The 24,757-nt window shown below is 35.3% G+C and overlaps 4 protein-coding genes and 1 long non-coding RNA gene across 5 annotated transcripts in view; 2 read left to right on the forward strand and 3 right to left on the reverse strand.

Annotated features, from left to right (window-relative positions):
• LOC105248930 (prolyl 4-hydroxylase subunit alpha-2) overlaps positions 1 to 13,797 on the forward strand; it is a 78,509-nt gene extending 64,712 nt beyond the window's left edge. The window contains exons 4-11 of the mRNA XM_025411985.1: positions 10,541 to 10,863; positions 11,556 to 11,723; positions 11,847 to 12,019; positions 12,347 to 12,613; positions 12,740 to 12,964; positions 13,052 to 13,117; positions 13,207 to 13,372; positions 13,481 to 13,797. Coding sequence (XP_025267770.1) covers positions 10,541 to 10,863; positions 11,556 to 11,723; positions 11,847 to 12,019; positions 12,347 to 12,613; positions 12,740 to 12,964; positions 13,052 to 13,117; positions 13,207 to 13,372; positions 13,481 to 13,575 — 1,483 coding nt within the window. The 3' untranslated portion in view covers positions 13,576 to 13,797. The remainder of the gene's footprint in view (positions 1 to 10,540; positions 10,864 to 11,555; positions 11,724 to 11,846; positions 12,020 to 12,346; positions 12,614 to 12,739; positions 12,965 to 13,051; positions 13,118 to 13,206; positions 13,373 to 13,480) is intronic.
• LOC105248922 (probable helicase with zinc finger domain) lies at positions 601 to 5,484 on the reverse strand. The gene is made up of 6 exons (XM_011254005.3): positions 5,032 to 5,484; positions 3,865 to 4,526; positions 2,871 to 3,572; positions 2,258 to 2,773; positions 1,662 to 1,939; positions 601 to 1,569 (listed from the first exon to the last, which is right to left on the reverse strand). Exons 1-6 carry the CDS (start codon positions 5,258 to 5,260, stop codon positions 1,215 to 1,217), a joined length of 2,742 nt encoding a protein of 913 aa, XP_011252307.1. The 5' UTR covers positions 5,261 to 5,484; the 3' UTR covers positions 601 to 1,214.
• Positions 7,975 to 18,299, reverse strand: LOC105248911. Its single transcript, XR_003123296.1, has 6 exons — positions 18,192 to 18,299; positions 17,358 to 17,451; positions 13,479 to 13,571; positions 11,795 to 12,011; positions 8,877 to 9,345; positions 7,975 to 8,387 (listed from the first exon to the last, which is right to left on the reverse strand). It is a non-coding gene; the product is annotated as an uncharacterized LOC105248911 (long non-coding RNA).
• A 597-nt stretch (positions 18,300 to 18,896) lies between these two features.
• Positions 18,897 to 20,442, forward strand: LOC105248939 (putative transferase CAF17 homolog, mitochondrial). The gene is made up of 2 exons (XM_011254030.3): positions 18,897 to 19,076; positions 19,176 to 20,442. Exon 2 carries the CDS (start codon positions 19,197 to 19,199, stop codon positions 20,322 to 20,324), a length of 1,128 nt encoding a protein of 375 aa, XP_011252332.1. The 5' UTR covers positions 18,897 to 19,076; positions 19,176 to 19,196; the 3' UTR covers positions 20,325 to 20,442.
• Positions 20,443 to 20,969: 527 nt separating this feature from the next.
• On the reverse strand, positions 20,970 to 24,205 carry LOC105248942 (nucleolar protein 12). Its single transcript, XM_011254044.3, has 4 exons — positions 24,041 to 24,205; positions 21,832 to 23,537; positions 21,434 to 21,741; positions 20,970 to 21,361 (listed from the first exon to the last, which is right to left on the reverse strand). Exons 2-4 carry the CDS (start codon positions 23,522 to 23,524, stop codon positions 21,164 to 21,166), a joined length of 2,199 nt encoding a protein of 732 aa, XP_011252346.2. The 5' UTR covers positions 23,525 to 23,537; positions 24,041 to 24,205; the 3' UTR covers positions 20,970 to 21,163.
• Between the last annotated feature and the right edge of the window lie 552 nt (positions 24,206 to 24,757).

Below are 24,757 nucleotides of genomic sequence, written 5' to 3' on the forward strand. Positions count from 1 at the left end.
ACAATTTCTTTCTGTATTATAAAATTTTCGTGCAATTTTATCATGAATTACGCTGAATTTTAATATAATTATTTGACTTAAACAAGTGTGCACGTGCATGCACTAACATTTTTTCCATTAAAACTAAGGGGCACGTGACAAGAGTCTTCTTTGAGAAATCTGTTCAATTAGCGTCAACATACGGATATTCCGTGAGATAATATCGCCAACAGCGGCAGAGATTCGAGGTCGACAAGTCGCGGTATCGAATTACGTATCGAGTACTTGGGGATGTAATGGCATCCACAAAGATGCGCGGTATATGTACTCGCATGTACACGATCTACGTGCTTTGCCTTTAGGCATCAGACAATAGAGCGGCGTATCTCAATGACCCGTACCTGTCGCCGTCGCGTATACTATCTCTGTGCATATAACATCGCATTATTAATACGAAAATTAATACGCTATAATTTAGATATTATCGTAAACACGAATCTTTTCGTCATGTAGGTAGCAGGAATCGTGTAAAATCGAAAGGGAAAAGTAATTCGAGTTTTTTTTTTTATGTGAAATTATGCTTTTATTTCTCTTTCCTAAATAAAAATAAAATTGTGTAAAATATATATTCTTTTTATTAAGAAAAACATCGTGTCTTATATAATTGTGGATGTTGGATCTGAAGAAAGTCTCTTTCTCGCTGCTAAATACATAGTCGTATAGAACTCTCTTTGTACATATTTCGCTGTGTATAATGAAAATGAAAAATTATGCCCATGCTGGTTTAAACATGAAAACAATATTTAAATACATTCAAATACATTGTCAAACGCGCACACACATTCGAGGTATATATAAATCACATATATTTTCTTAAAAATCCATGAGTCATTCGTATAGCAAAAAGAAATGGAATTTATACCTTTATGTCTCTATGATCACTACCCTACTCGTAGTGTGAAATTTGATACATATGAATAAACAGAATTTATACGATTTGTGCTCGCAAAAACTCTCACTCGCGCAATCAGACAAATGAAAAGATGAGAAATTACAAGAATTACACGCAACTTGATACTTGTTCGTTTTGCGACGGCCGATACGATCGAAGATAATCGTGTGAGACGATAAAAATAGTAGTAAAATGTAAACGTTTCGATCCATGAAATATGTAGTGATGACATGATGTCGAAACGATCATCTCGATAAAATTACGTGAATTTCACGATTTTTCATTACATTGGCGGATGAGGAGGAAAAATCACTGGAAACCATAGTGGTACTTGAATATATTGAACAATGCACAAGGGCGGCCTTTGGGGAACAAACTCTCTCGCGTGCGGGTTCAGTGGTGATATTTGGAGTTTGGGTACCTTGTTCAGATGCTCCTGCAATTCCTTCCTGTCCATTCCGTATAGATCGGCCACTTCCAAGTATTTCTTCCAAAGCTGTTTACAGGAGCCAATGGTGAGCAGAGCGACCGGATCACCGACAACCGCTACGAGACATTTCGCTCTTGTCAGAGCAGTGTTTAGCAAACGTGAATCCGTCAAGAAACCGTAGTCTTTGACTTTCGTCTCAGCGGAGAACCTGTAACAACGGGAAATTTTCTTGTCGATATTGAATTCCACGGTGTATGTAAAGTGTGCTCTAGCGTCTGTGGTCTATTGTAACATCGATACCTATCGGATGTTGTTGTCCGGACTGTATTGATAAAAACCGCGGTGAATTGTTTGCCTTGGACATTCAATACTCTCTCGACGGACACGTCGAAAAGCTGGCGCTTGCGCAACTCGATTCGCACCCGTTGCACTTGTTCATGATAATACGATAAAACACCGATAGATCCTTCTTTGTATGATCCCCATTCTTCCGTCGGCCACGTGTTTTTCAATTCCAGGACACGATTTGCCAGCTCTTCCGCCTCCATAACATTTTGATATCCCGTGGAAAATTCTGTCTGTCGATAATAAATCGATAAATGTCAAATCGAGCTTTTTTATTTTCTAGTACAATCGAAAGATATTTCGGACAAGAAGAAAAAAATCATAAATTTCATCTTTCAAATATAGGAAAAACAATCTGATTTTTTAAATCTATCGTGGAATATTTTTTTTTTATGTTATTGTAATAATTGCGCGTGATCTACATACGGACAATATAAGCGGCAATTACAGGACAATTGGACAATAAATGAAAATTGCAAAGATATATTTATTCTATTTTTGATTGGACCGCAATCTCTTGGTTCGCTGGCGCTCGTAAATAATCTATATACCTGCTCTTCCTGGCCACGAACAGCGTAAAACGTCAATGGTTTCATAGTCGGATGTTTGAGCAGCTCCGTGTTGGCGGGTTTAACTATTCCTTCGTAAAACATTTCGGACGTGTATTTGATTATGTCCGCGTGCGCGCGATAGTTTTGACACAGATGTATCCGACATGGATGTTCCGGCGGATAGAAATCGTACATCCTCTCTAAGAGACTAACGCCCAATCCTCGTTCGCTCGCTAGTACACTGTAAATCTCCGGTGCAAGTTGCATCTGATCACCTGCCAGGATCAAACGAGTATTTTGATTCGCCAAGGTCAGGGCTATGAGTGCTTCGCACTCGATGGCTTGGGCCGCTTCGTCGATAACTATATGAGTTAGAGACAGATTCAGACTGATCAAGCAACTAGAGGTTGCTAGAGTAGTCACTATTAGACTGCAGTCCTCAAAATCCTTTTCGACTGGATCGCGAAAACGACCGTGTTCGTCCATCAAGCAGTACTGTTGCACAATTGGATGTATCTAAATCGTAAAGCATAACCAAGTCATAATTGAGAAATTACACGTGCTCCTTTAATAATCAAGAGATTAAAGACAACGCCTACAACTATTCACCTACCGTATTCAATGCTCGCAGTTTGTAATATATTCTAATAGGTTTAAGTCTCTGATGTTTATCCGCTTTATACCAGACATCGAAAAACTCCTTGATGTAGAGATCCGCGGCGCTGTTGCTATGGGTACATAAAAGTATCCGGTTGTCCGAGTTTTTAACGAGCATACGCAGTACATGCGCTATGGTGAACGTCTTTCCCGTGCCAAAGGGCCCAAGTAAAAGGACCGGCGGCGAGGAAGCCTTAGTCTTAGACAATGCTATCGCGGCAACCGCTTGCTTTTGCTCTTGGTTGAATAGCTTGTTCAGAAATAAACTGGAAAGTATACGTAGATTTTCGGCGTCGACTTGCAGAAAACTGTGTATAATTTGATTATCCATCTCGCGATGTTTGTCCTTGAGGAATACCAAGTCCATATGTTCGAGACTATCTACTGCCAAATGCCACTCGCAAAAATTGAGGCGACTCAACACGAACCGCATTGCGACTTTGAGCTCGCTTTGCTCCGTCAAATTCCAAAGGGTCACGCATTCTTTGCTCAATCTGACGAATATAAACTGCGAGCACTTGTCTTCTATGTGAGCTTCGAACACCATATTCGAATTTTCGAGATTCTTGTCCCACAGCTTGATTAGAACGCTATTACAGCTACGCTGTAGAAGTCTGCCGCTCTGCGTATCCTCCAAGATGTCCCGAGTGATTGGGAGCTGCGGTGGCAACAAATTTCACGCGTTGGCTACAATTGGAGGAGAGAAAAACGGCGGATTCTTATTCGATCTTACAAGGGAGGAAGCGAATGTATGTGTAATAAAAGAGAGGGAGCGAAAAGACTCTACGGCCAAATTATTCGGGAAGTGTGAAAATTTATGTAGAAAAATATGCGGTCGCAAAAAGCATCAACGACAAACTTTTCGCGCGCATGGCATGATGTACGAGCGGGGGGATTGAAAAATGACGAAAAAAAAAAAAACGTTTTGTAAAAGCCAGAAAAAATCGCACCTGAGCAAAGAGCTCACCCGGCGGCGTATATTTGGCAATGGTGGAGCCGTCGTTGTTGAGTAATATATACTCCGACACGAGGCGTAACCACGAGACTTGATTGTATCTCGAGAGCTGCTCGTGTCTGGCGATCTCCTCGACGGTGATCATCTCGTGCATACGACCCCGATAATTTTGCGGCGTCAGCCGATTGTCCGACAGCATATCTTGAGCGAGGAAGAAGTTTTGCTTGTCGGGATACGGATATATCCTCGACAGTTTGATCTCCCGCAGATTGGCGTGCGGCTTGAAAGGCGAGTAAAATTCGTACGGATCGGTCCATCTCGGTGGGATCTGCGACAGTTGATAACTCGTGGCCGTTTGTATCCGTGCGTAATCTTCGATCGGCAAATAATCCGCGCAGAGCCTCTGAAGAAACACTGGACAACATTTGAAGCCGAAGATGACGTTCTGTCGATACGTGCCGTGTTTACTGGCGGTGAACGCGATTGTTACCGAATAATGTCTCTTGCTGCTAAGCTCGACGTCACTCGCGCCAGGATTATGCCACTCCTGGCCGTTGGTCGCGCCGATCTCGCTCCCGTTCGCTTGCACCAACACGATGACAAAGTTGGAGCGATAATCGTCCGATATCAAGGCCACGTTCCGTAACTCCTTGTCACCTTTGGGCGAAGAGAATCGGCACAGGCCGGTTTCGATGATAATCGCATTAAAAATATCGCGTTAAATGTAATTATATGTCAATTAATCAATGAAAATGTCCATTTCGCTTTACTCCATTTTCGTATAAATTCAGTCTCGAGATGATAAATGAGAGAAGAAAAAATACTCGAAAGAAAAAAAGAGAAAATATCGTCAAAATTGTTCAATTTTATTTATTAGTCTATCTCGTGTAGTTTCGATATTTACCGTAAATTAGGAGATTTTAATTTTCAGAAAAGAAACTAACGCGCATCTGCGTATTCTTTGTTTACAACTAAAAACTATATATATACATGTATGTGTATAGTTTGCCGACTCGAAAGTTTATTGACACAGACGGGACCGTTTATCGCGGTATCCGATTTACACGCGACTTAATTTCCTCGCGAAATAACAAGCAAACGAGACGACGAGAGTAACGTGACGCGATGTTTGATTATTTACTTGGCGAAACCGCTCACTTACCTGTCGCGACGATCATAAAACGCCACTCGTAAACGCCTCTTTTACCGACGACTCTACAATTGACACCACCATGCACGCGAATATACACATCCGACTGACTTTCGCACGTGAGAATCGCGTCTGGCTCGGCAGATTTGAACCAGCCACGTCGCACCCGCTCGGGAAAATCTGTTAGGTACGTCGCGGCTCCTCCGTTGACCGCGTTCCGGTTGTACGTCGGATCCGCCATGATGGGCGCTCGCCGTCGTTTCGATCGCCGAGGGAGCTCACATCACGGATTCGAAGCTGCCGTTACGAGGCATCACGTCCGGTCGCCCGGACAACGCGCGCTCGAAAACGTTCCCGGCAAGTTTCCGTCACGCGAACGAAAAGCGGCACGCCGACGACGCCTCGCTCATCCCCGTCGCCCGACCGTTCGGCGAAACGTTTCCGACTAAGGGCAGCAACGGCGCTCGCGACGTCGCGCTACCGCGCCGCGGACGCGCATGCGCGGCGACACGTGGGGCCGCCGGCCGCCGCGGACCGCGACGTTATCGATTGCCGTTCTCTTCTCTGATCGACCGCGGGTAACTATATTTAAGTTGGCGTCGGTACGTTAAATTCGAATCCCTCCGACTCGACGATATCAAATTATTTACGCGCGCTAAAATTATATTGGTAAAAAAATACGAGAAAAACGTTTCAAGATAATTCCAAGTCGTATCGTGTCGATAGAGTGTTGCTTCTTGTTCGAAAGATGTAATAATATTTTTTCTACCATTTAGCACGCGCGTAGGAGAGTCGCGGCGAGCTTTCCACGACGTTAAAATTAAAGTTTATGAATAATTTTCTTGCGCGTCGCAAAGTTGAGTCTTTTTTTTATTCGCGGTAAACTTGCATCCGTAGTTGCGCCAAGTAACTTTGCATAACGATACATTTTCATGCAAATCCTCCGCGGTTCCGCGCAACTATCGGAATTGACTAAATGACGATCGCCATTATTCTCGCGAGAGTTTCGCCCCCGAGAGGGGCTCGCAAATGCTGCAAAAGGATGGCCGAGAGATAAGAGCGGTAGGTCGATAGTATAACCCATCGTCGCATCATACCGATAGATTGAAAGCTCTTCACCCCTGGCCTTTGCTTTGCGTCAATGATGAATTTAACAAATGCGAGATCACGAGAGCGCGAACGATAAAACGGATAAAGAATATCCTTTTATAATTACTTCAGATACAGATTAAATAACAGTATTGGGATTTACGAATGTAATATGAATAATATAATGGAATGTATAAACAAGTAGAACATACTTGAAGCATACGAGTAATTACGGAGTATATTACGGAGCAAAATATCATTGAGCGCGTAGTAAAAAGAGAATTGAAATAGACATGATATTTGTTCGCATGGGAAAATCCCTCGTAACGTTTTTTACAAATGTTTTTCTTTCAACGACTCTTGGCAGTTTTGCATCAAACGCAGGCTCTAACTCTAAAATATGCCGCGAGATCCGTGAGTATCTCCCGGGTCGCATTGTTCCGTATGCACCGAGCTATTCCATTTGCGTGGGTGACGCGGATGGCGAAAAACACCCGAGAGTATCATGGAAACTGACCGGAGGCAGGAACGGCGACGGCAGCGATGGCGGCAGCAAATACAAAGCGCATACCCCCCCTCCGCCCCCCCCCGTTGTTCATGAAAAATGAGAAAGAAGAGATTAAAGTACCGGCAGAGAGATCGGGGAGAGGAGAGAGAAAGGGAGAAATACACAGCGATCCTTTTGCGGGCGAATTTAACTGGAAACGCGCGTGCTTTAATAATAATTACGCTAAAATTTTTATGACAAATACATTTATATTTCGTCCCGGTTGTCTTTTACGTGAAATACGAAGCGATACAAGTCCGAGTTGCAAAGAATAAATTCCAGAATAGAGCGAATCTTGAAGCTTGCATTTAACATCCCTTTGTGTTTCGACTTTCTTTATTTTCATCCGCTCGAAAAATACCACGACGTTAAGAAGGAAGGAACTTTGACTCGAGTCTCGCTAGATGAAAGAATTATCTGTTACGAGATTAAAAACGAAAAATTTGATGAAGCTGGCTCGTACGTATGCTCTCGTATATCGTATATATATACACATATATGTATCGCACGGTGCTCGAAACGAAGCACCCGCGTTGTTGATGGACGCGACATGAACCGCATTCGAAGGGGGTCGAGGGACGCAAAAAAGCACGAGAGAGAAAGAAAAACAAATCGGTCCGTGGACCGATCATCTTTTTCGAGAGACGTGGACGTCGCCACCGCGACGCGCGGACCGCGCGTATCGTTAATTAAAATCTGTCGTCGGCGATGCACGTTGCGAAAACTCGGAGCTGACACGATAGGCAAGGCCCGGCAAGGCCAGAAGAGGAACGGGATGAAAAATCGCGTTAACGAGGCGGAGATGGCGTTGGCGCTTTCGTTATTGGCTCGGTGCTGCGCGATACAAAGAACTATCGTTATTGAGACCGTACCTGTCTTTCACAGGAGATGCCGCGCGCAGAGCTCCATTCCGCTTTTAATAAAGCTCTTTTCGTGTCGTATCGACGTGCCGTTTAATCGTTAACGCGTAAAACATTCTTTATATAATGGACGTTTCAAATCGGATACGTTACGTCAGCGAAATATATACGACGTATACGTGCTTTGATAATTTCTTCTTCAACGGATTAATTCTGTCGTACGTAAAATTATCCACACGTTTGACATGTAGAAAACGGCACGTAATTTCTTCTCTTTTAGTCTATATCGTGCAAAGTTTTTACATCTCGATGTAATTTATAAGAGTTTCTTCACTGCTTCACAAATGAATTAAAGTATGAAGAATTTGCTAAAATTTCTCCTCTATTTCGATTATTCATATCTGAAAAAAAAGGTATTAATATTTTAAAGAAGAATTTGAAACTGCAATCTTTTTTTGCAAGAAGATATGCTTCTGATTATATATATTTATCAAGATCACTGTATTCTCTGTGTACATTCATATATGCTGTCGCTCACCGCGATGCAGTTGGATGACTATTTCGGGAATTAAGATCTATGAACAGTGAAGCGGATATTGACAATTCACGTTTATTCTGGCTCGATTGTAACGAGCGCCGCTCGAAATTCGTAACAGCTGCAAATGTCAGATGTGAGGTGCACGTCGCCGAGATGAGAGAGAAGCGTTCGAAGTCACGCACACCTGCCGTGTTTAATTCCCGTAATTTATATTGTGTCTCGTCATATACCCCGGTTCTGGTTAACGACCAACCTGTCGATCCATATGGCGATGGGATATGCTTTTTGTCTCATCAATTTACTACAATTGGTTTCATTACAAAAATCTCGCGCTCTAGAAGCAAAAAGAAGCACATTTAATATGTACATATATGTGTATTATTGGTTTGGATGATATGATATTTAAATGGAACAGATCTCTATATAATATTTAATATCCTTTCAAATAAAAATTGTGAGGCAATTTAGAAATCTATGTTATTACATAAATTGAGTGTCACTCATGCTTATTTTTTATTTATTTCAAATAAAAATTGTGAAGTATTTTAGAAATCTATGTTATTACATAAATTGAGTGTCACTCATGCTTTTTGACTTATTTTAAAGATGAAAGTAATCTCGTTATGAGTGTCACTCATGCTTTTTGACTTATTTTAAAGATGAAAGTAATCTCGTTATGCCATCCATCTATCATTACGATTGTCTCTTTGAAAAATAAATGTTTAAATTGATATCGCTTCGCTTTTCAAAAATTATTACAGAATCTATTTTCCATCTATTTTCATTATGAATATCTTTTGTAGATATGTATTATTCAACATACTTTCAGAAAAAGAAAATTTTTCATTAATTTTCCTGAGAGACTCGTTCGTAAGAAAGTTGACGTATGTCTCTTTTACAATGACCGATGTACTTCTTCTTCAACGACGTTGGTCGTTCAGACAGATCTCGTCGTTTGTATTGAGAAAAGGTCTCTCGTCTCGGCTTTATACATTAAATACGAGAAGGAATCGACGGGAAAGCATCTGCTTCTCAGAGATTCGCGACTCGAGATAAGTTGTCTCTTTCCCTCTTTTGAAAGGACATTCCTCGCCGTTGTGCGACATCGAGGACAATGGTGTCGCCAGGTGTCGGAAACGTCTCCGTCGTTCGCCACAGAGTTGATATCACGATATCGTAGCACGTTCCAATTGTAATTGGACGGCGATTTGCGACGAACGTGCCTCATCTCTCTTCCTTTCTCAAAGATAAGAAGTTACCTCTCGTCTCTCAATTTTTTGAGAAAAAGCACACTAGAAGAAAAAAATTGTCTTTATCATATATTTGTTTTGAACTTTATTTATTTATAATTTTAAAATATATATTTTAAGAAGCGAGTTGAAAAAAGATTATTAAAAATATTAATTAATTTTTAGATAAAATACATATATAAACAAAATTCGACTCTCTCTCGTACGCTGAAAATGTCAATTAGTTTTATTGCATCTGCTGTTTATCTTATTTTCGCTGACATTTTCAAATAAATATGCAGGATATGTATATTTTTATCCATGGATTATTAAAGAATTTAATTATTTTTGCTCGACATGAATGTCAAAAATAATTTTCGATTTATAATTTGGTAAATAAATTTGAAAAATTAAAGTGGAAAGGGGGAAGTGAAATATAAAACGTAAAAAAAATTACTTTAGAAAATAACATAGATTATTTCCCTGCATAAAGTATAAAGAGATTAGCGAATACAATGCGAGCGTGTTTATAGAAGCTTCTCTGTAAATTCCACGCTATTTAGAGACTGATTCAGCTAAAATTTGCGCGTCGTGGCACTTTACACGTTGCATGTAGCTAACGTTACGCGAATTGTGCAAAGAGAGATCCGCTGAATAATCTAGGAAGGCTTCAACTGCCTAATAAATTATTTCGCGCCATTAGATCCTGTGCAAGTTGTTCGATTGAATTTACACTTAATCCCTTTGTATAGTTGTAAATGCAGTGATATCGGAAGGATAAACCGGTGATTTTCTTGTCTGTTTGATTAACCACGTTAATCAACTAAATAATTTAATAAATCTCTTACACACAAATGAGTCTAAAGATTTGTCAAACGATTCATGATATAATGATATGCTGATTATAAGCGTTATTAAGATTTTACAAGTTATTAAAATAAATTTTTAAAATTAAAATTAAAATTAAAATTAAATTTAAAATTAAAACTTGTTTTTATTATTTGTAACATAATTAAAAGTATTTTTAAATTCCCACTTTCATACTTATAATTACATCTGTGATAAATTTATATGACACATAATTACATTTAATAATCTTGCCTCTATTTTCTTTCTTTCGTTTTATGCGTGCTCTTTTACGCGCTTTACTTTTATGCGCGACAGCAAACTGTTTTCTAATTTAGTCTAAAGGAAACGAGAGAGAGGAGAGATTAAAAAACATTGACCGCGCAAACTAATTGCAAATATTTTCTTTTAGAAACGTAGAGGATTACGCGAGGGAACACGAAGAGGCATCCAGAAATATTCAGCAGTACCTGTCGAATCCTATAAACGCTTATTTGCTGGTCAAACGGTTGACCACCGACTGGAAAAAGGTCGAAGAATTGATAACCGAAGACGTCGGCAAGTCTTTCGTAGCAAACATCACGAATTCTAGGAGCGATCTAAAATTCCCGACCGATGAAGACCTCAATGGTGCTGCAGTCGCTTTGATGAGATTACAGGATACGTACAAGCTCGAAACCGCGCAAGTTGCGAGAGGCGTTCTAAATGGGGTGCAATACAGTACCGGTCTAACTGGTATGTGCAGCATTTTTTAAATTAAACTATTATTAATTGAATATCACAAAGATGTCCCGGAATTTTATACTTTCAAATGCTCCTTTAAATCAGAAACGAATATAAAACGATTTGCGTAAAAGATGATTAATCAGAGGATCTTAGATCCTCGGATAAAGATGTAATTTTTTTGAATGTTGAAAACTTTTTTTTTTTTAAACTATCGTAACATTCCCGTGAAAATTCGCAAATTTTCTTCACTGTAACCTGATGTTAGAAATGGGAGGGTAGTTCACGCGACACAAGACTTTAAATGAAAAAGAATCTCATTTAAAGTCTTATCATTCGCATAAGAATAAATTGCATAACACACTGCTCTTAACGATATGAAAAAAGTATATAATCAGCTAAAGTTTTGTAATGGAAATCAGTAGATAAAAAGGGAGCACTTTGCGGAAGGAAAATTAATTAGCGGACTAACTTTCAGCATCAGTATGCCGCGTGCTTTTTGCTGCGAATGGAGAGAAATCCAATAGTACGCACTTGGAACGTAATGCCTCGCAAACTGCCTAGTGTGTGCGAAACGCACTTAATAAAATATAAGATTTATAAAAATATATAGAATATATTGTTTTCACATGGAAATATTTTTCCTTTTTATCGCATTATACACTTTCTTTTTACATACTATAATATAATTCTATATTTTTCAGCAAGCGATTGCTTCGAACTAGGCCGACAATCTTATCACAATCGCGATTATTATCACACGGTATTATGGATGCAGGAAGCTATGGATCGTCTGCAGGAAGAGCAAAACGCCACTACTACTTCCAAGCCCGATATCTTGGAGTACCTGGCATTTTCGACGTACATGCAAGGTTCTGACAATAAATTATGCATGTCAATGTATCACATGGCGCGGAAAAATTTCTAAAGAGGCATCGTTTACCTTGCTAGTAACACACATCATATATATTATTCCGTCTTTATCATCCTTCTAGGTAATGTCGCCCGTGCTTTGAGTATGACGAACGAGTTGTTGGAATTGGTCCCGACACACGAGAGAGCGTTGGGAAATCGCGCGTATTATCAAAAGGAGATTCAAAGCAAGGCCAGCCAGTCAAAGAAGAAGCGAGGTGAGGATGGGCAAGACGACACAGCGATACCTGAACAGGTAAAATTCAACAAGAGATATCAGAATCGGAAAACCGTTTTATTACTAGGCATTAGATATTGAAAATAAATAATTTTGAAAAGTAACTAATCTAGAATAAACAATTTTAGATGAGATTTACATTGATTTATTAATCACTAATTTTTTCTTTTATTAAAACTATATTAAATTTACTGTAACAAACTAACTTATCACGATTATCGCGAAAGATATCATTAAACAACGGAGAACTTCTCGTCGACCATTACTTTCGAAGATGCGAAAAGAGCTCTAAGAGGTAAATCCCATTTGCGCGAGCGTTCGTAAAGTTCGTTATCGTGCTTGCAGAACTTCACTGTCGCCGAGGAAAGGGTGAAAACGTGGGAGGAAATGACGGAGAGGGAGAGGTACGAAATGCTTTGTCGCGGCGAGGTATCTATTCCACGAGAAGTGGAGAAGAATCTCAAGTGCCGTTACGTCGACCGTGGAATTCCATTTCTGAAAATCGCGCCGCTCAAGGAGGAGGAAGCGTATCTAGATCCGAGAATAGTTGTTTATCACAACGTAATCTACGACGAGGAAATCGAGACGATCAAACGAATGGCTCAACCTAGGGTAAGTACTTGGTTATTCGAAAATTATTAGCGCTGAAACTAGTACAACGATTCTTCCGAGATATCGTGTGTATTATTAATATATAAATATAATTACTCTCGAATAATGCAATTGCGTCTGTTGCAGTTTAAGCGCGCCACAGTGCAAAATTACAAGACTGGTGCCTTAGAGATAGCGAATTACAGAATCAGCAAAAGCGCGTGGCTTCAAGAACACGAGCACAAGCACGTAGCGGCAGTGAGCAAACGCGTAGAACATATGACGAGTATGTCTATCGAAACTGCTGAGGAGCTTCAAGTTGTCAATTACGGTATCGGCGGTCATTATGAACCGCATTTTGATTTTGCCAGGGTAAGTTGATCTCATCGAAGAGCGGTATATTATTTTTCGTAGTGTCGTGACAAGTTAATAGTTTGATTTTTAATTTTACGTATACAGAAAGAAGAGACGAATGCGTTCAAGAGTCTTGGGACGGGCAATAGAATCGCAACGGTTCTATACTATGTAAGTCATCTAATTCTGTGCAATTCTGTGCAATTCTGTGCAAGCTGACGAGCACGAAATCACGCGCGATTGTCTCGTTATTTTAACAGATGAGCGATGTCGAACAAGGAGGAGGTACCGTATTCACTGCCATTAATATATCGCTTTGGCCAAGGAAGGGTAGCGCGGCGTTTTGGTATAATCTTAAGCCTAACGGCGAGGGAGATTTTAAAACCAGACACGCAGCTTGTCCAGTACTTACGGGATCTAAATGGGGTATATATAATTGAAACGTCATCTATTATATCTTTCTCGAATCGCGTTATTAATTATTTTGTTCAAAGTGTTATTTATTATTTTCCAACTTGTATTTATTACTTACAGTGGCAAACAAATGGCTGCATGAAAGGGGCCAGGAATTTCATAGACCTTGTACACTGGAGAATCAAGCAACGGATGAAGTGGACATCAGGCACTGAAAAGTAAAAAGTTGTTTGATTATAACAAAAGATACATAAAAGAAGCGCACATACTAAGAAATGCTTCAGAATTTCTGCTCTGATTAAAGAGACATTTTATTCTCGAAACTGTCGCACTCCGTAAAAAAGCACGCGATACAAACTCATTTAAGAATAAATAAGACGTGCAAAAAGTGTCAGCGCAATTTCATAGAGTAAATAAAGTCGCTATTCATAAGAACATCAACGGCACGTTTGCATAATTCAACATCTATATGTCACAGACGATTTTTCCTGCTAGTTTATTATGGAACACGATTCCTCGCATTACGACAGCGATTAATGTTTTCTTAATCTTTGAAATATTTAGCTGAAAAAAAATTGTGAAAAGCAAATGAGATTCTATTTAAACAAGATTAATTGCGACCGTTTTGTTTTTTTTTTCCTTTGAAACAGTTCGACGGTTGAGCAGCGTTTGCTAATGTGCAAAGCGTATCGTGAACAATGTTACTCTTTGTTGCACGGACGCGTTTTGCTTTCCAGTTTGATTCAATGTTGCCTGCATCATTTTAAAGTTTATTTTTACGGGAAATGTATTACATTGTATTTGGTTTTCTGCTTTGGGGTGCCGCAATTAGTAGAGAATGAAATAGCAAACTTCAACAACTTTTACAAACAAAGTAAACGAGAACAAAAAAAGAGCGTGCATGGTTCATTACATCTGCAGTTTTCGCTTTAAACAAGCTTTTCACGGTGAGATTATCGGGATTCGCTCCGTTGTTTGTAATATTAATTTAACATTTGTAACATTTATTTCTACAAGAAGATATTCTACACTAACATATTATTACACATCGTAGCCAAAGCAATAACAAATTGCGTACGTTCTGGCCAGTCTCCTCTTATCATAGATATAGCGTGATGTAGAACAGCGAAGAGCGCGATGTAACCATTAGCTCGTAGATTAATTGTAATTTGAACATGATGGTTAATGCGACCCTTACAGTCGCGTCTCAATAATATTGACATTATCGTGCAATAATAAAGTACTTCCGCCGGGAGGATACTCCGACCAAGAATCTCCTTTCGTGACGGATCGTCGGCTGTAAATAACATTGGCGTATAATCCCGTATCATCCGATCTTTTCGATCGAACCAGGTTGTATACGAATCGTTTGTATAAAAGAGGGAAGACAATGCCTACGACGACGACGCCGCGCTTCCTAATGGCGGTGATGTAGTTATATAGGACTATATGATACACTGTATTTACACGGGACTGCTCTTTATTATAGCAGTAAATTTAAATCATGGTTTTTAAGAAGAAAAAATATTACACAGCCTGACATACATCGTGGCAAAGATAAATATATATATATATGCTGTTAGGGATTTCCCTAAACCATATATGTGTGAGTAAAAGACATGGAAGAACGAGTTTAATTGAAAAATAATCTAGAAAAATCGTATAAAAACGTCAAATTTAAGTTTATTCTTTTTTTAGAAATATATAATAAATAATATATGATAAATTTTATTATATATATAAATAAATAAAATATAATACATTTTATTATATATAAAAAATTATGCAATAAATTTTATTTATTTCTTATTATTAATATTTGTGCGCCACATTGCGTTATTGAAACAATGTATAACACTTTTATATGTTTTTATAAAAAATTTTAAAATTTTTATGTTTGAATGCAAACTACATTTTGTAACATTGCGAGATAATTTATATGTTAAAAGTTTAAGAATCATTATTCTATTGAATATAAACGATCATGCGTGAATTTTCCACGAGAGATTTCGACTGTTAATATTTAGCATTAGCACACTGCACAGCAAATATAAGAAGCATCGTTTGAATTGAAAGATCAATGACACATATATGTGCAAAGAGTGGTTGTGTGTCACTAGATTAACATTAGCACAATATACTCATCGTATATACATATATTATTTTAAAATTGTTTCATATTTTATAATAATCTGACATATTGTTTATTGAAAATTCCATTACAATAATTCAATGTTAAAATCTTTCTTGTATTTTTAAGTTAAAAAAACTTATGTATGTACGTTCTTTTTCAATTTTCCAAAAATTGTTTTCATAAAATATCTTTAAAGTAGCAAACGATTCATTTAATTATATCAAATCAATTTATATTCAAATATATTTACTGTGCAATTTAATATTAATTAACATGTCACCATTGGCACATTTCATGCATAGCAAATATAAGAAACAATGTTTCTGAATTGGAAGATCAGTGACAAATGTGCGCAAAGACTGGTTATATGTCATATGTCAATGGATTAGTAATATATTATCATGTATACATGTATTATTTTTAAATTTTGCATTGCACAATTATCTGTCATATTGTTTATTGAAAATTGTGAATTTTATCCTTATAGTTCTATGTTAAAATCACTCTTGTAATTCTAAGTTTAAAAAAAACGCAAGTGCGTTCTTTTTCAATTTTCCAAAAATTGTTTTTATAAAATTATATCTTTATTAAAATAGTGAATGATTCATTTGATTTTATATTTAAATGTATTTACTGCAACTAATATTGATTAATACGCCACCAATCCAGTATAAATCCTACACTCGCAACGTTACATCTTAATATCAATGTATATTAAATTTCTTTTTTTCATCTTCTCACGCTTTATAAAATTTCATAAATTGAATACATGTATATATTATCTAATTTGTCATAAAAAGTTTGTATTTAAAACTTCTAATCTGTTTTTATCTTGAAGTGAGATTTACTTTAAATAAATGATAAAATTGAGATAGAGAATAACTCAGAATAGTTAAATTTTTAGTTAGAAGAAATATCAACTATCAAAATAATATTTCAAAAAATCATTAATATGAGCTGCACAGTTATTATTACTCAGAAAAATGTTGTGAAATATATTTTCTACTAATAATTTCTTGTATCACACTTTGCAGAATATTATATCACCATAAATATATATCACAGTGAAATGATTATTAAACATGAGGCATAAAATAAACCTGATAACAGAACAGAAAACTACAAAACAATCGTCTTATTAAATGCAAGCAATTGATATCTAATTGTGATTACCATTGTTTTTTTTTGTTAAAATAAAGAAAGTGAATAAAATGCACATCACATAGAAATGCTTCTAAAAAAACAGTAGAGCTTATTAAAATTTATTGCTTGTTAAATAAGTTAAAATATTGAGAGATTAGATTGTCAACATCTATAAATTTAAATTGTGGAAAAGTTTGTTATAAAAGTATATATCTTTTTATATTTTTTTATATGTAAGTATCATTTTCTATTACAAAACATTTATGATCTGTAACAGAAGTAGTACATAATTGTTATTTTTTACTGATTGTTAGCTCCAATTAAAGTTTTTTACGAAAAAAATGCATATAATCAATAAGATGAATATTAAAAATGTCCTAAAATTTTATTTATTTATTCCTACATATTATTATGTGTAATAATATAATGCATAAAAATATAAATTTTTTAAATATTTCTTTTATATGGCAGTTGATCACATATTCCAATATCAAGTATTCAATTTGATAGCTTGACTCATTTTTGAAATTAGGTAACTGATTGACAACTCTGAAATCTTTTTAAAGATGAGTTCAAAAATTTTAGCCATAGAGTAAAGCATTTACATGATCAATTAGAATAAAGAAAGCCTGATTATATTGTGACATTATAATATGAAAATTGTCTTAAAAATAAATTGCAAACCGATATCATGCAAATATAATAACTAAATTTACTCACCACATAATGTATCGCTGTTATTTTCTCGTATTTCCATAGCCTAAAGTCATCTATTTCATATATGTATGTATAATAACTGGGAGAAATTTGATCGCTGTTGGATTATAATTTACACATTATTGTATTATATACATAGTTATATACATAGGATGATGCACTAACATTGCACTAACTTTGCCTAATAAATAGATGTAATTTATATTCTCATTAATTAAAACAGCATAATAAGGATCTTCATGATTTCTCTCTTTTTATATAACAACTTTCCAACAAATTTATAATGTGAAATACAGCACTTAATTCACCATTTTCAATACGTATTTTTTTCTACAAGAAAAAAAATTCGTACAGATACATATGTATATCTAATTATTAACTCATTACAACCCATATTTTAATTTAATCCCTGCTGTATAATATAATAATATAATGATATTTTAATAGGTCGCGTAATCCAGAAATGCTGCTAACGCGTATGTCAATTTAATATATGATTTAATATATGAGAATCTATCTTATGACTTTATGAGACTTCTGATGTTGAATTTACGTGATAAATAATACAAAATATGCGTCACTTTCTATATTTATTGATGCGCATTTAATAAATAAAAAAGAAAAAAGTTGTTAAAGTATCAAATACAAATCAAAAGAATGATCTATTGAGCCTAATTAATTTAAAAGTTGTTAAATTATTACTACAGGCGTTCGACAATTTACGTTCCATACTGTTCAATTATGCGCGCGATTCGTAATATTTTTGATGACAAAAATCATCTTTATAATTGATAGTTTGTTACATTATGAAAGAATATAAAGTTAATAATCACATACGTTAATTAATGTACGATGCTTCTAATAATATGCCACTCTTAACAATTGTTATATGTCTCTAATATTTGTAACGAATTTATTACTGCTTTCTCTTCTCGTCTCTTCTTTACTAACCTAATCCTTAATCCTTGATCTACGATCACATTTTCATATCGTACCACATGCAACGTATGACATGACGCCGCGAGCTTTCGCGCGATTGAAAATTTGAATGACACATTCGTTAACGCGCGATAGGTCGGCGAATTTTTTTATACGCTACGACTGATTGTTGTTATTAGTTTCATTTAAATAAAACTACATCGCGTTCTTTTCTATTTACCATACATCTCGAGAGAAAATTATCGTGATTAATATTTGTATCTACACATTTTCACATTCTTTTATAAATCGATATTAACTCTATCGATATGTTTCAACTCTTCATTTTAAAATATCTATTTAAATCTTATTTTATATCGTAATGTATGTACTTTAAATTTATAAATTTTTTTATTGCACGCAATAAAAGCATTTTTCAATCTTTTTATTTCTATTTTTCACAAATCTATATTTTGAGCATTAAAAATTATATTTACATGATTGGTTGTTTATCAGTTTTGATTAGCATCTGTATACATTTTTCACGTTCTGTTATAAATCGATAATAACTGTCTCGACATTATGGATGCAATTCCATTTCACGAGTAGAATTTTTGAACACACTCTTATATTAATAAAAACAGTCGATAATGTCATTCTTCAATACGGGCACCATAACCTTGGAATTGTTGATCAGCTGATTTATACTTCAAAAAGGCGAATGGAATTTTCAAATTGTCAAATCATATTGGAATATATGCGATCATACTTGGAATATACGTGATCAAAAATTGCTATATAAATGTAAGATTAAACATTTTTATACTTAATTATATTGCATGTAATAATTTGAGGAATTCAGAGGTTAGGATATCTTATCGGTTTTATTGGATGCTATTTTAGAAAATAAAAGATTAAAAATTCATGTCTGCCACGATGACCACTTGCGTTAATCGCTTTGCTTTCCACATGTGCAAGCGCAATAAAGGGATCGGTAGCTATCAAAGTTGTGCAATTAGACACAATTCCAATCAAGTTGGCGGCAAGATACTAGAACGTTTGAACGATAGAAGCATATTGCGTGTAAGCGGAAACGAGGCCTCCACTTTCCTACAGGGATTAATCACAAACGATATGAAGCATCTCGTGGAGGGAACATCTAATATTTACACTTTGTTTTTAAACATTAGAGGCAGAGTAATGTACGATGCCATAGTGTATAAGACCGAAGAAAGTAATATGTATTATATAGAATGCGACCTGCAAGTTGTTGAATCTTTACAGAGACACTTGCAAATGTATCGTATAAGACGAAAAGTAGATATAAAACACATAGGCGATAAAATCAATGTCTGGTCAATGTTTGATTCGACTAAACGCTATGATAATAGACCCGCAGTGGATGAAAATGGAAAGCGTCAATTGGAAGGAATGATATTTCCATGTGGCACGCTAAATAGTAAAGCCAGCAAGTTCATCGACAATATTATGATATACGAAGATCCAAGATTGCCCGATTTAGGTCTCAGGATTTTAGCCGAATCGCAGATCGACAAACGTGAAATAACAAAACATTTAGATTCCGATGTATTTTTATCTGAGAATGTCGCGAACTACAAAGCATTTCGTTATAAATTGGGAATAGGAGAAGGTGTACATGATCTACCACCAGGAAAGGCACTGCCTTTGGAGATCAATTGTGACTATTTGCACGGCGTTAGTTTTCACAAAGGTTGTTATGTCGGTCAGGAATTAACTGCGCGGACATATCATACAGGCGTGGTCAGAAAGCGCTTGATGCCCTTAATGTTTGATAGTATCGTGGACAAACCGCTCGCATATGACGAGAAGATTCTCGATGAATCGGACAATGTGGTAGGAAAATTTCGGGGATATATCGATAAATATGGATTAGGTTTAATGCGGATTAATGAATCCCTCAGTGCTCGGCGGCTTAATGTATTGGGTATAAATTTAAAAGTTGTCAAACCCACGTGGTGGCCTCAAGAAATTCAGAAAACAGAAACAGTTTCTGCTAAAGATACAAAGTAGCTATTCAGTATCTAGTTGACATTGTATAATATATTAATAAATTGATAATCGATATTGATAGAAAATTGTGATATATGTACGTGATATGTAAAAATTCTATGCGCATAAAATAAATTTGTTACAACATAATATCAATAATCTAGTAGATTGTGTTCCTTGTTGTTTTATAGGATGGAAAATCTTGCTAGTACACCAGTGGACGAATCCGATATTTGTAAACAGATGAAATGGAATACTTCTACAAGTCAGCAAATGGCAGCAAATGTATGCGACAATTTTACATGTTCTTTTTGTTATTTAAAGGAACGTTACGATTACAAAGGTACAAAACCACCATTCGCTCGCCAATTAGTTTATCTGGAAGAGTGTTATATTATAAAAGATCCGTTCAGTTTACCAAACAGAGGCGAAGTTTTAGTCTTGGGCGCTGATTGCAGTATATGCAAATGTACTGTATGCCTAGGATGCAGCATATTTTATACACAACGTTTCTGTTTAAAGTGTGCATCCAATAATATGCAGAAATTACCATTTCAAATACATGGTAAAATTAACAATTTAATGAAACATTATGAAGATTCTTCAAAATAATGCATTTATTAAAAAAAAAGATACAAGTTAATGATACAAAGAACAAACTTTATTTATATACATGCTATTTGATAGTTATTTATATTTGAACCAATTCATGGGGAACTTTTAATCTTCTATAAAAATGTTGAATTTTTATAAAGGATACTAGTTAAATAAATGTGATAGAGAAATCTTGTCTTTGAATATAAAAAATCTTATAACTACGTCCAAAAAAAAAAACTAAAATATATCGCAACATTATTAGCTTAAACTTTTACTGATTTATTGGATTTTGCTGCAAGCTTTTGTGCCATTTTCTTTTTTTTCCTATCAAGTTTATTTTCTTTTTTTTTATTCTTGGAGTTAGCTTTTTGACCCTGAAATAAAATCGATCCTTCTTCTTGAGAGGTTACATTATTTTTCTGTAATTTTTTTTGCTTTTTAATATTTGTTACACTTTTAACCTATAAAAAAAGAATACAAAATATATATATAATGCATCGATTCTATTTTTATCAAAAAAATGAAGTACTTACTCTATATGCTATAGTTTCTCCCAAATTATTCTTAGATTTTTTTCGTGGATTGTCATCATTGTTACTTGGACAATCTCGTTTTCTTCCCTTCTTGTTGGCGCTATTTATTTTGTATGGTTCTACTCGTACTGGTCTGTTCATAATCTCAGTACCATCTAATTCTAAAGCACACAATACAGCATTTTCATCTATAAAATTGATATAACCAAATCCTTTAGTTTGACCTGTTTCTTTATCACGTACTAAATGTACGGATTCTATATCTCCACATATACCAAAGTGTTTCCAGATTGTATTATTATCTGTGCCTAAATTTTCAAAAAAACATTAACTATCAATTATTAAATTTTCTATTGTATAATTATAATAAAACATCAACAATAATTTTATATGCATACCATATCTCAAATTTGCTATAAATACAGCTTTCTTATTATTCCATTCTTTTTTCATAGATTTATCACTCACTATTTGTACGTGTATATAATTTCCTTGAAATATCTTTCCATTCATGCTAAGCGCCTTTTGAGCAGATTCTTTGGACTTGTAATTAATATATACCACAACTGTAGTTACTTTTGGGTGAATCTGCTTTGTTATAGCAGCTACTTTCTTAGACATTTTCAGATTTTGAGGAACAATATTTCTAAAACGTAAGTTATTAATAGGTCCAAATTTGCTAAACACTTTTTTTATTTCTGCTTCTTTTGTGTCTTTTGGAATATTATCAATGAAGATAGTCTTTTTATCAATATCTTCTTGTCTTTCAACAGTTAATTGATATTTTATCTCTTCTTTTACTTGTTTTTGTCCTTTACGAATATCTTTACTATTAGGTGGTTTAACATCTTTTTCTTTTGTAATTTTTATTACATTATCATTCTCTTCGCTATCTTCATCTTCATCACTAATATCGTCATCTTCATCATCTTCATCTTCTTCACTAAAATCTTCATCATCATCTTCGTCTGGAATCAATTTCCCTAAAAGTGCCTTTAAACCTATATTCTCATTCTCATTCTTATTCTTATTCTCATTCTCATTCTCATTCTCATTCTCATCCTCATCCTCATCCTCATCCTCATCCTCATCCTCATCCTCATCTTCATCATCATCATCATCATCATCATCATCATAATAATAATAATAATCATCATCCTCATCTTCAGTCTCATCTTCATTGTTATTTCTTTTATTCAGCCTATCTTCCACTTGTTGCCTAATCTTCTCGAAATTGTCAAAATCTGTATCTGATTCGAATCCCATTGCATCTAATTCCCTTCTTCCTGCCTTTGCCTTAGCTTTTTCAAGCAGCTCTATTAGATGCTTTCTGTCATCTGTCATTTCACTTTCATTATCATCCTCTTCATCTTCATCATCATCGTCATCACTAATTTCACTAGTACATGGTTGTAAGTGATTCAATTTATTTTTATTATCCTCATTCTTTTTTTTTCTTTCTGCGAACATACTTTTAATTCTTTTGTTCATAGTTTCATATTTAACCATCATATCTTTAAGATCCTTAGTGTGATCACCCTTAATGTGATCATTATCCTTGTCTTTGTCGTCGTCGTCCTCATCATCATCATCATCATCATCATCATCATCATCTTCATCTTCATCTTCATCATCTTCTTCTTCTTCAAAGTCCTCATCATCTTCATCCGATTCATCTTGTAAGCTTTTTCCAAAGATGTTTGGGATATCGACATCAGATTCCTCAAATGTATCCTCCTCTTTACAGATACTAATGACTTCTTCGTTAGAATTAGAATCATCACTTTCCTCCAACTTTTTTGTAGGGGTTAAATTAATTTTTTTATTGCCTGGTTTATTTTGTGCTTCATTGGGGGAATTTTGTTTCAATTGCTTTGCATTATTCTTTACATCTTTATTTTTCTGGAAATTTTTCTGAGATGGTGTATTTTTGTTCTTTGCTTTTGAGTTATTAATCAAAGCTACATTGCCCACTGGTGTATTCTTAAACTTGGGATTCTTGTCCTTCTTTATTGATCCAGTTTTTATTGTGTGCAATTGTTTCTTCACATTCTTTAAATCCTTATTCTCCCCCGATTTTGGTTTAGCCATTTTCTCTAAATATCTACAACAGTATTATAATTACTCAAAAACTTAGTGGTCAAGTCTAAAATATATAAATAAAGTACACATAAATAAGTTTAGAAGTCAATAATTATTCTCTCTCTCCTTTTTTTAATTTTCAATATTTTTTATTTTAATCTTCTGAAAAATATTAAGAAATTGTTGCAATCGATGATATTTTATATAGCGACTAAATAACGAACTTTTTCAATGACGGTTATTGAAATAAAATTCACGCAATTATATCAATTTAGTATTAAATTTTTAAAAATTGGAATAATCATAAAAGATTCAGAGGGACGCTCTCTCATTATTTGTAAGAAAGAATTTAAAAAATACGAATATATAACGAAAAAAATGAGTTAAATTATTCCAATTTGTGAATTCAAAATCCACGTGTAACATGGCGGAACAAAAGTACGTGCGAAAAAGCAAATATTTAATTAAACGTACAAAATATGTCATTATAGAATATGAAGGAATAAATTGTGGTAAATTAATTACCTTTGTTTAGCTGTTGAAGAATTTCTTGGTAACTATTATTAGTAAAAATACTTGAATCGTAGCTCAAACTACGACCGGTACAAGTAAGAAAATGAAGGAGAAACACGCCGACAGGAAGACATATAGCAGCCATTGATCATCGATAGCTGCGTTTAGTGAAGAAAACTATCGTGTCATACTCTTGTAACATTCGACGCTGATTTGCTGAATCTGAAAGTAGCAACCAATCACGTTAGATTACTAATGAGCAGTTTTCTCTGCTGAACCCACCTATTGATTGTGTTCAGAAAAACTGTCGAGCATCAAATTTGAAAATTGATCGATATAGGCCGTGTTCCGAAATTACTGCCAGTACTGGGTCTATTCGTTTTAGCTGCACTGCTGCACTAGTGCAATAAGTTAGAAAGAGACAAACATACCTTCTTTCACTCTAACTAATTGCACAAGTGCAGCAGTGCAGTTAAAACGAACAGACCCACTGTAAATTCTATAGTGCACATTACGTATATTACACATTTTCAGTGCTGGCAGTAAACTGGCAGTAATTTCGGAACAAGGTCATAGATGGATCTAAAAATACGTTAAATAGTTATAAAAACAAGAGCTTGTCCAGTGAATTTGTATATGTCATAAATTTTTAAAAGCAGCCCAAGTATAGAGAGCACATATGGTGCTCTTTTGTGGAAACTTGCCAGGAAGAAAGATAAATACAATATC

The sequence above is a fragment of the Camponotus floridanus genome, unplaced genomic scaffold, assembly GCF_003227725.1.
Source record: "Camponotus floridanus strain SB8 unplaced genomic scaffold, Cflo_v7.5 scaffold107, whole genome shotgun sequence".
Lineage (NCBI taxonomy): Eukaryota > Metazoa > Arthropoda > Insecta > Hymenoptera > Formicidae > Camponotus > Camponotus floridanus.

Excerpts from the sequence above, each read along its gene's own strand:
- LOC105248942 (XM_011254044.3), bottom strand. The coding sequence starts at position 23,524 with ATGGCTAAACCAAAATCGGGGGAGAATAAGGATTTAAAGAATGTGAAG. Across the intron at positions 21,742-21,831 it reads TATAGCAAATTTGAGATATG|GCACAGATAATAATACAATC; the intron begins GTATGCATATAA and ends TTGAAAATTTAG. Across the intron at positions 21,362-21,433 it reads GAGAAACTATAGCATATAGA|GTTAAAAGTGTAACAAATAT; the intron begins GTAAGTACTTCA and ends CTTTTTTTATAG.
- LOC105248922 (XM_011254005.3), bottom strand. The coding sequence starts at position 5,260 with ATGGCGGATCCGACGTACAACCGGAACGCGGTCAACGGAGGAGCCGCG. Across the intron at positions 2,774-2,870 it reads AACTGCGAGCATTGAATACG|ATACATCCAATTGTGCAACA; the intron begins GTAGGTGAATAG and ends TTTACGATTTAG. Across the intron at positions 1,940-2,257 it reads TTCGTGGCCAGGAAGAGCAG|ACAGAATTTTCCACGGGATA; the intron begins GTATATAGATTA and ends TATTATCGACAG.
- LOC105248939 (XM_011254030.3), top strand. The coding sequence starts at position 19,197 with ATGTCTGCCACGATGACCACTTGCGTTAATCGCTTTGCTTTCCACATG.